A 10921-nucleotide genomic window follows, 5' to 3' on the forward strand; every position below is an offset into this window, starting at 1 on the left:
AACGAACGAGTGGGTGAACGAGTAGTTCTCAACCATATCGCTGCCAACTCAAGTGGCAAGGTCATATTCGCGTAGCTTTCTGACTACATGCGTGGAGAAAACAAAATAGTAGACAAACGTGAACCTCCCCGAACGCCATGCGCTATTCCATGGTCCATAATGAAGCAGCCCCGGATTCCCATATCTTTCCCATATAAACGCCGTATGAACAGACGAATCACATTACAGGACTCTGGTGATGCTCTCCTTCGTAATGACGCTGTTCTGCTTGTCGTCCCGCCGAACCCGGAAGAAGCTGTCGCAGAAGTCGCTGCAGCGCATGTGTCGCAAAAACTCCTCGTCGTGCGTGATGACGATGAGCTGGAAGTTGCTCTGCGCCTGGCGCGCCTTGATGATGGCGTGGAGGCTCTCGGCGAGGCTCTTGATGTTGTCCTTGTCGAGGTTGGTCGTCGGCTCGTCGAGGGCGATGAGGCCGCAGTTGACGCCGAAGCTCTCGGCGAGGGCGAGGCGGATAATGATGCTGGCGAGGACCTTTTGACCCGCTGAGCAGCGACCGCGCATGTCCATCTCAGTGTCCTGCTTAACCATGCAGACGCGATAGTTGTACGAGCGGCGGCCCGTCGTCGCGTTCTCGTTGTCGGAACGAATGAGGATGGTATCAATGTCGGTACCCTGGTACGTGCTCTGCCACAACTCCCCGGCGATGCGGTTAATCTCCTCCATCTTGAGGCTGTGATACCGCATGATAGCCGTGTCCAGCGCCGAAATATACCGGCCCAAGTCCTCAATGGCCGCTTTGGTTGTCTCAACCTTGATGTGCGACTCACGATACTTTCTGGAAGAGTTCTTGTACTCCTGCTGCCACTCTTCGAGGAGTCGCTCAAGTTCCTCATCTTTTGTCTTCATCTGGCCCATGATAGAGCCACGATCGGCGACAAGCCGGTTGTGGCGGTTCTCCAGGTGCTTTGCTTCGGAAATCAGCGATTTGTAATCCTCGTCAGCATCACGAGACTCAAGCTCTGCAATGTCTCGGCGGAGGATATCGAGCTGCTGCAAGTTCTGGCGATACTTCAGGTTATTGCTGATATTCTGCTTCTTGCGATCGCCATTATCAATGTCCTGCTTCAACTTGTTCGTCCGCACTGTCAAGTCTGAAATCTCCTTCTCCAGGCCAGCAATTGACTTCTCGAGACTAACGATTGCACGTTGGTTTGCTGCCAGGTTAGAAGGGCCGCCACGGTCAATGTATTCCTGTATATCACTTTCAACCATCTTAAGCTCAGTGAAGGAGTCGGCCACCTTATCGCGCTCCTCGGCAACAGCCTGTTCCTTGCTACGGCCGCGTTGCAAGGTTTCGTCCCGGACCGATCTGGCCTCAGCGATCTCCGGCTCGATAGATTCTAACTCCTGGTCGGCGGTGCTGATCAACTCTCGTTGATGGGCCTGGTCCTCCTTTAGAGTCTGGATCTGGTTCATGAAGTCCTTCTTGCGCTCAAGCTGGTTTAAGGCCTTGCTCAACTTGTTCCGGAGCTCGCTCTTCTCCAGCTCGAGAGAGTTCACCTGGTCCCTCATCCGCTGCCAATCCGTCGTTGTCTTTGAGATCTTGCCCTTTATCGTTCGAATCTGTTCGTTACACGAAGCCTGAAGCTCGTGTATTTCATCAGCGCTTCTGCTGACGTTGCCAGAGGATTGCTGAGACATGATTCTGTCAACCTGCGCTTCGGAGTCTTTGATGTCCTTCAAAACCTGTGTGATGTTGATGACAGTCTTGTTAAGAGACTCTATGTCGTTCAATTTGCCTTCCTCGGTGCTGACAGCGGCGTCATGCTCCTCAAGCTGCCTGCCCAAAGTTTCGCACTCGGCCTCGAAAGAAGCAACCTCTTCCTTCAGAGGAGGCAGCTCCGACATCAGCCTCTGGTAGGTTTCGTACTGCGTCTTGACCTTCCGCAGCGAGCCAAGAAGGGTGTTAGAGTTGGCGAGGTCTTCCTCTGCCTTCTCCTTCTTGTTGGGATCAAGAAATTTGATCAACTTGTCTGAGAAGCGAGACTTGGAGACATTAGACTTGTCATCAAAGTTGCGGTCGCACAGCCGGCATTTGTTCTTGTCTTGCAGGGTTTTTTGGCAACCGCGGTAGTAATCCGCCAAAGCATCAAGGAGGCTGATATCAGTGGTGTATGTCTCCACGTCTTCCTCATGCATCTTGACTTCTTCTTCGTAATCCTCAATTGTTGCACCGTCTCGGACCGCCTGCAAAGCGGCAACAACCGCAGTTCGACAGCGTTGTGCTTCATCGGTCTTTCTGGAACCAATGTCTTTGGCGCTCTTGAGTCTAAAGTCGACCTTCTGTTGCTTGTCCCGCGCAGTATCCCGTTTCTGGCGAGCTTCAGAAACAACCTTGTTCTGGTGCTTCAGAGCATCGTGGAACTGGGCCTCGAGAGTGTCGGTCTGCCACGAAGGGCCGATATGCGTGTCTAGCTTGGGCTTCCATGTAGTGGCAAGAGTCTCCAATTTCCGCTTGCGATCTGCTAGTTCCTTCTTTCTCAAATCCAACTGTGCCCGCTCCGAGGCAAGTCTTGTGCACTCAATTAATTCGCGCCCAAGTTTTTCCGTCTCGCTCTCGAGCTGCCACAGCTTCTCATTCTCCGATTTGAGCTGAGTGTCGTAATCGGCGCTACTCAGGGACTCTTGAGCCTTCTTCAACCTGCCCTCGACATCCTCGAATTGGCTGTCTAAAATGGCCTTGGCGCCCTCGTCGATGTCCAGGCGATTGATGTCCATTTGTAAGACGTTGATCCGCCTTTCAATGGCGCCCATTCGTTGCTTGGCGAACACACGGTTTTGCGTCGTGGTTGCCTTGCGGCCCTCCAGCTCAGTAATGACCTTGGTCGCCTCGTCTAGCTCACGCGCGTTCTCCTTTTGTAGACGATCGAGATCACGCTTCTTCTCAGCTAGTAACTTCTGGATGCGCTCGTTGAAAGCCTTAATCTGACTGTCCTTCAAGTCGCCATCGTAACCGCGGAAACCGTGAAGTTCTGCTGCATCTCGGACCAATTGCATACGGGACTGAAGTTGCCGTTCATACTTGTCCTTGTCAGATTGGTGTTTTCCCTGCTCGGCGAGCTTCGCTGAATGTTCTCGACGAGATTGGGTGAGATCTCTTTGCAACTCCGAATACTGGGCCTTGTTTTGTTCTGATTCTTCTTGATATCGAGACATGCGCTCTTCGTACTGCGCAAGCGCATTCTCCAGGTATTCGTCGGTCTCGGAAAGCTCTTCAAGGGTCATCTTGATATCCGCGATGGATCCTTCGCGGTAGCTGAGCTGATCTCTCTTGAACTTGAGGTCATTGACGATGCTCAAGTAGCTGTTTGCCTGTTCGTGTTTCTCGCGGATCTGCTCCTGGAGCTCCTCCATCTCCTCTGTGAGGGCATTGCACTTATCCCTGGAGCTCTCGATATCGTTCTGCAATGCCATAGATCGCTTTTCGGCACGGTCGCCCTTCTCCTTGTTGATTCGGTCTTGTTCCTCAAAGATCTTGAGCTTGGCCAGCTCTTCGCCCTGCTTCTTTCTGAGAACCTTTAGGTTGTCAATGGCTTTGGTGTATCGCATCGCTTCGAAGATCTGGTCGAACTGTTTCTTCAGGGCCGAGGGCTCACTCATGGGCCAGAGAGATTCGTCCTGATGGCAGAAGATGACGTAGTCGAGGATTGCTCTGGAAACGCCCAATTCTCTTGGGATGAACTCGTCCATCTGGGCGACCCTGGATGAAATGACGGTGCGCTCGCCATGGTTGTTGTACACCAAAGATCCTTCGAGAGTTTTGAGTGATCGAGTGGTTTTCTTGACGGTTAACTGAAGGCTTCGTGTCGCAACGCATTTGTGGCTGCTAGTCGATGTGAAAGCAAGCTTGACTTGGGCCAGGACTTCCTTCTCTCCGCAGAGCTAGAGTATGTTAGCCCTTAGCTGAATTCAACGGGGAAATGAGGCACAAACCTTGGGGTCATGAACGAAAGCACCGCCTTTGCTGTTTGGAGGTTGCTCACCGGTGGTCGCATACTTGAGACATTCGATGATGGTCGTCTTACCCGAGCCGTTGTAACCGACGATGAGGGTCAAGGGAGTGTAGAAGGAGATCGTCTCCCTGCTGCCACCAAAAGAGCGGATGCCCTGGATGGATAGCTTGTCGATCTTAGACATGGTGACTTGGGACCAATGCCATGCGATGAGGTGGAATTGGGCTGATCAATGAGGCGCAATTTGTGAAGACGTTGACATGGAAATCTAGGACCGAGAGTAGAATCTCGCAAGAAAATCAGGCCTTTTTGTGTCTTCTCGGCGGGTAGGTTGCTCCTGAGGGTCACTCGTCGTCGCCGTCTAGGCTCCAATGAGGTCGGCACAGAGGCAGGTAGGTGCCTTGGGTGGGATGCAGGATGTAGGGGACGTGCACCAAAAGAGGACGCGCTTTTCCGGCAGCCAGGCACGCGTAGATTGAGGTGCGAAAAAGCGTGACCTCGCTTCCTTGTTTATGTAAGCCGCTGCTGACTTAAGGTAGTCAAGCAACAAACACTACAGAAGCTCGCAGTATCTGAGTCCCGTAGATGACTGATCCTCAGCACCATCGCTCTTCTTAGATGCCTTACCCCATGATATGCGAGGTTCGATATAGGTACAGTGATTTTGATACCTGGAAAAGCCCCGAATATCACGGGAATACTAAACACAGCAAAGCCAAAGTTGAGATGAAAACCATCTTTTAGATATTCCATCACTTGTGTGTGTGTGTGCGCGCCCTGGTAGGTAGAGCAACTCGAAGTGGGGGTGGTTTCTGAGAGTCTTCATACAGTAGAAGCTACTTCCTCGGCTGGGGCGCTAATTGAGATCGGACTACTTTGGGAGAGCTCCAACCTAGGTGCCAGGTAGAGACGGTGCATACACAACGTCATTGAGACAACTTGGGCTTATTCCTTTGTCAGAAGATATCTTCATTAGCCATAAATGCCCGCATTGTCCATTTGGAAAGGTAGGTTTAGTAGGCATACTGGAATGGTTCACCTTTCAACTGCTTGTGAAACGGCATGTTTCCGAGGCATTTGCAGAATTGATGCTGTTGCTCCATTACATCACTGCGTACCCTGCATTGAAAGGATAGGTACTATCAAGCAGGGTTTTGTTCTAAGGTAGTTTAGCAGATTCCGTCGAATATCAGATGGAGTTTTGTTATGTCACAATGCGGATACGCCATATCCATAGCCCTCTCCGGTGGATTGCAGGGAACATTACTCGAGTCAAGGCCTAGAGCGATCGAACAAGCAACAAGTTGGAGTAAGCGCAGCATGCCCGCTCAACAAGAATTCCTTTGAAAAAGAATCCAGCAGAAAGTTGAGCGTATTAGGCAAGCATTTCGGATGTGACGCCCTGACTTTGGTGCTCAGCAATCCTGACTTTCGTCTGGTTAACGGGACGGAGGGCGAATGACGACTACTGACATGCTGTCGTTTCTCTACGGATAGTGTATCCGGGACCACTTGAATTAAGCTGATGCTTTCCTCAAGAAACAACCGTCAAGGGCAAGCCACAGTTCACTCACGAGGCGTAAGGTGCAAGATGTGAGGCGTGAGACAGATAGCGGATACTCTATGGTTCGATACCAAACAAGCCACGAGCCCACGACATCCAGTCCTAGTTAGGTAGTGTCTGTCCAACTCCAAGTCAGCCCCACTCACTGTGTGGTCGGGGAAAGCCTTTGACCGCTCAAATTGCAGTGCAAGACGGGTTCACAAATGGCTCTGGGTCGGGGCATTTGCTCCGGGCAGCGCCATCCCAGTTGCCCAGTTGCTTGACCCGTCGGGATGGGCTTGGAGCTGTGAGGGGATTATCGCTGTGCTGAAATTCTCAGGGCATCAGCCTTGGAAACTACTTTTGATGGAGCTGCTGGGCATGGGCCGTGCATGCCGGACGCATGACCTGTGGTGCCCAAGGCATACAGTAAGGCAAGATAAGGGAAAGTCAGGTAGGAATGGTTTCCAAGGTGAGCCAAGGTAAGGTAGATGATGCCATGCCTATTCATGCCTGCAATGTGCTGCTTCACACTACGGTCTGGCTACCTTAGCTAGTAAGGTCAGCCAAGGTGAGGCGCGGCTTCCCACGAGATACCTAACTTACCTAAGGTGTCTTAAGGTAAGGTAGGTATCGGATGGGAGGGACATGGAGAGTTTTCGGCGGGGTTCAAAGGATGGAGGTCTGGGATTGGGAGGGGGGGTAATATGGTAAGGTAGTGTAGTGTACACTCCGTACGGCTATGGAGTGAGGTAATGTGCCAGAGGGAGAGGGAAGAGGGGGAAGTTGGAGGGAAGTCCTTGGGTGAAGGGGAACTACGAAGTACCTCCGTCTCAGTGAACATAGGCCCGGCGCCCAATGTGAATGGCCAAGTGACCCAACCCAATGCAAGGAAGGCAGGGTCGGGTACGATGATGTACCTACCTTCCGTGAGGTAGGTACGGATACTTACTGCGCAGTAAGGTACGTTCCCTGCGTCTGCGACGGTGGAGGGGTGCAGCGGACCAGCGGTGCAGTGAGCGACGACGGGTTGCTTGAGGTGGGAAAAAAGGTCCATAGCCAGAATTGCCATGTGCTCCGTTTCCATTTTGCAGTTTCCCATCCTTTTTTCCCACCTCACATCAGGTCCCTGCTTCTTCCATTGCTTCTTGCTCCTGCTGCTTCCGCTACCTTACCTGACCAACCTTACTTACTGCTACCGCTTCCGCTTCCCTTTTTTTTTTTTCTCCATCCGTATCCGTACCTTGCCTTACCTTACCTTACTTTACGGAGCTCAGTAACTGGGTACCTTATGTGCGCACTCGCAGCTCTGCACCTTCTGCATCCCAGCTTGAGGTAGCCATTCTTTCCCTGCCAAATTTTTGGATGGTGACGACTTGACCTTATTTTCTCTCTCCTTTCCTGCACTACACTTTCGTGTGCTTCGCACCTTCACGTCTCAACCTTTTTTTTTTTTTTCTTTCCCTTTCACCTTTTCCCCCCATTCACGTCGTCTCCTCATCCATTCCCTCTCATCCCATTTCACTCCCCCACCGTTCCGACGCAGCTTCTGATCTTCCCTCACGACCCTGCATCGCTGGCCAGGCCAGGCGGCGCCTCGACTCGACTTCACCTTATGACCCGCGTGCCAACCTGACGGAACCCAATCCAGCCCTTGCAAAGCGTCTCACAGCAGCCAAGACAAGGACCGTAGCCACGGGCTCTCTCTACTTTTTACCTCACCGCTGCACTCCCACTTCATTTGGCCATCCATCTTCAACCTCGACTCACTCGTACACGCACTCACTCAGCTCGCTCCGTCGACAACTGGCCTTGTGTACTACTAGGTACTGCTGCCGCTACCGAAACCTCGCTTCCTTTTGCACCGCTCCGAACCAGACAGGCATAGTCAGCCTCTGTACCGATACTCATTCGCAGCAGCAAACCCATCTGGCCCTTTTTATTAATTGCTACGAGACCCCGTCGCTTGGAAACACTTCACAGAGAAACATACCACCAACACAACCATCCCCGTCCACCTTATCTGGTTGCCGTCCACTTTTTTTCTTCTCTATACCCTCGCTCTGTTGCATCCGCCGCACGCACTCTGACGTCGTCTTCGACTCCCATTCTTTGGCACCCTTTTCGACAAAAAAGACAAAATAGACGTTCTGGCCAAATAGACATGCAAGGCTAAGCCCACTACTCGATGCCCAAAGCCCCGTACCAGCTTGCGCCCTACATTCTATCTTGATCTGTTTGGGTTCTAGGCCTCTCCGGATCACCAGTTCCTACTCCCCGCATCTGCTCATACCCATACGACGGTCCCCGCGACTTAGACCAACGAGCTCACTCTCCCGCGCCTTCGCAGCTCATCGTCGTTGTACACCCAGTAAGCTGCTGCTCGTTGTACCTGGCATTGGCCCCAGTTTGAACCTGGTCCTCGCTCCAGCCACAGACGCAAGCAGCCAGCCATCTTATCGCAGTTTGAGTTGCCAGCAGACGCACGAGACGGTACTTACGAATAGACCCAGCCGATCTACAGTACCTACCACCGCACATTGGCCGCGAGGTGAACGGGACCGCATTCTGCCCCCCTGGGAACACTTCCCGCGCATCGGTATCAAATCAGCCCCCTCAAATCGCCAATGCCTTTGTTAGAAGCCGTCAGGGCCAGTATCGGAACAGTACCGCAACCATGTCTCACGGACCACCTCAGCCTCCAACCAATTTTCTTGGCTTTGGGCCCCAAGATGCCTATTCCGCCTTTGAAGCTGTTCGTCCCGCCCGCTTTCCTAACCATGCTCCTCCTTCTGATCTGATAACTCACTTTCCTCCCCTCGACCGCCTCGCTTACCTCCCCTCTCTGTCACCCTTTCCGACCTACGACCCGCCTGACCCCCCGGCGCATTGCTTTGAGAACCCTCCCCCACAACCACCATTCGCTACAGACCGCTCTCAACAACGCGCTGACGCAATGCAGATGGCTGAAGCCGACCCCAACATCATGTCGTCTCTCCTGGACTCGACAGTCTATGGAAGCTTTGACGCCATGTCCATGAGCGTCGACAACCCCAACGACGAGAACGCCATGTCTACCTTCAACTTTGTCGGCAATACACCAATGCCCGACGGCCTCCCCGACGATACCCCTTCCATGAATAACAATTATTCCAACAATGGCGACGATGCCTCCAGCGTAGTTGGTGGGGGCCCCATGCCCTCTAGCGGCTTCAATTCGCAGGCTTTGCAGCAGGCCGGCAGCACCCTCACCGAATTCACAAAGAGACGCAACTGGCCCGCAAAGGTCGTCGAAGAGCTGAAAGACTTCCTCCAGATACTTGACGCCAATGGTCGCATACGTTTCGTCTCCCCGAGTATTCTGAATCTTACGGGTTACACTGCCGACGAAATCCTCGACACATTCCTCAAGGAACTCGTCCACCCCGACGACCAGGGCGTCTACGTCGCCGAGCTAAACGAGTCTATAGCATCAGGAAACCCGCTTCGCTTGTTCTTCCGGCTGAAGAAGAAGGACGGTAAATACGCCATTTTCGAGTCGGTCGGTCACGCCCACATCGCCGCATCCAAGTTTGCGCCGAACCCGCACAATCAAACGCCGTTTTGCCAAGCCGTCTTCATGATGTCGCGCCCGTATCCAACAAAAAATGCCGGCCTACTGGACTCATTCCTGGAACACAAGATTGAGAACGAACGTTTGAGGAGGCGCATTGCCGAGCTGCGCAAGGAGGAAGAGATGGAGAATGAAGAATCACAGAGGCAGTGGCTCCAGAGCCAGGAAGGCAGGTCGGACGTAACACCATCGGAAACCACAATGACATCCGCCCCGAGCGCCATATCTCGGGCCGGTGACGGAGGCGACAGGTCGTCGGCTCTCAACGTTGCGCTTACACGCGAGGCACTGGAGGGTGTTGCGGGGAGCCGCCCGGATTCACTGAAGGACAAGATGGCCAGATATGAAGGGAACTCACACACTGATACTATTGAGATGTTGACTGGACTGAGATACATCGAAGGCGAGAGGAGCCGCGGCATCACGACAGGAAACGCAAGTCCGACCTTGATCAAGGGAGACGCGGGCATTGCGATTCCACAGGACCGGGACCCTCGGACAGGTGACAAGAAGAAGAAGCTCAAGACTTCGGAGGAATATGTCTGCACGGACTGTGGTAAGCTCCGACTTTGATGCGACTTGCAGTCCACTTGGTATGGCAAGACGCACGCAGCACAATGGCTAACGATGATGGTCTGATCAGGTACCCTGGATTCTCCGGAATGGCGTAAAGGCCCGAGTGGACCGAAAACGTTATGCAACGCGTGTGGCCTTAGGTGGGCCAAGAAGGAAAAGAAGAATCGACATGGTAACAACAGCGCTCATCACTCAGGATCGCTGCAAGTTGAGCATGGCGGAGGTTAAGTTTTAATGAGTCACCACTGGCGCATTGGTCGGCAAGTGCCCACGAGGGCTGCCCTGGGCGTGGTCATTCCACATGCACCGGAATTGGCGTCTGGAAGACGGCACGGCGCAGGATATCAACTTTGACGGACATGCAGCTGTTTGCCATGTTTCCAGCTTTATTATTTCACAGCAATCGAGATACCTGAAGACGATTAGGTCATGGGAAGGAGGAAGGGAGTAGTTTTGGCAAGAGCAGTCTCCAACAACAGAATCTATTGCAAGCCATGATGCTTCAACCCGCGGGGTGATCATCCGGTCAGGCGAGTCAGACACAGTTGATGTCCGTGGCGGCTCGGGCGGGACCTACCCGGACGTGCGGTCCTGTTTATCGCAGTTCGGCCGGCGGTCAACGCTCGACCCCGGCACCAGCTAGGAGCTGTAGCCTGTCTATCGGCGGGTGGCAGGCATCGCATCGTGCCTGGTGTTCCGAAGCGGAGCGTTTTGTATAGACAGGCTACTTCAGCCACAGCTAGTCTCCCCAGCGTGCTCCTCGTGGCAGACGTACGGCGGAAACTGGCTGCCATACTCGGGATCTGCGTTGATCACAGAGTATTACATCCGTTCTAGACCCGAATTCGCCTCGTTCACGCACCCATGATCTTACTATCGTCTGGGTGTTGACACATGTAAGCCCGGGGGGTTCCTGAAACACGTCGTTTGCCCTGGGGCTATACACACAGCTGGGCAGGCTTCGTCCTTGCATAGAGGGCGACTCAGGCCATCCCCTCGCAGATGGACTGCAGCCACTACACTGCGTGACTGCTCGCGAGGGTGTGCAGAGCTTGCTGCTGTGGGTGCGACATAGAAAGCTAAGGTAAGCACCCAAGGTGCTAGGTTCTGTTGATCATCAAGGGGCTCTCGCAGAAAGGACCCCGCTGTCGGGGCGGATCAGCTGTGGAGGGGTAC

General features: G+C 53.3%; 2 protein-coding genes across 2 annotated transcripts; one reads left to right on the forward strand and one right to left on the reverse strand.

Annotated features, from left to right (window-relative positions):
• Positions 1-222: 222 nt before the first annotated feature.
• On the reverse strand, positions 223-4197 carry RAD50 (DNA repair protein rad50; the record flags this gene model as incomplete). Its single annotated transcript, XM_053197637.2, has 2 exons — positions 223-3942; positions 3994-4197. 2 exons carry the CDS (start codon positions 4195-4197, stop codon positions 223-225), a joined length of 3924 nt encoding a protein of 1307 aa, XP_053044860.1.
• A 4036-nt stretch (positions 4198-8233) lies between these two features.
• Positions 8234-9742, forward strand: N0V96_000663 (uncharacterized protein; the record flags this gene model as incomplete). Its single annotated transcript, XM_053197636.2, has 1 exon — positions 8234-9742. One exon carries the CDS (start codon positions 8234-8236, stop codon positions 9740-9742), a length of 1509 nt encoding a protein of 502 aa, XP_053044859.2.
• Positions 9743-10921: the final 1179 nt, after the last annotated feature.

The sequence above is a fragment of the Colletotrichum fioriniae genome (genome assembly GCF_027942845.1).
Source record: "Colletotrichum fioriniae strain IMI 355084 chromosome Unknown scaffold_1, whole genome shotgun sequence".
NCBI classification, from domain to species: Eukaryota; Fungi; Ascomycota; class Sordariomycetes; order Glomerellales; family Glomerellaceae; genus Colletotrichum; species Colletotrichum fioriniae.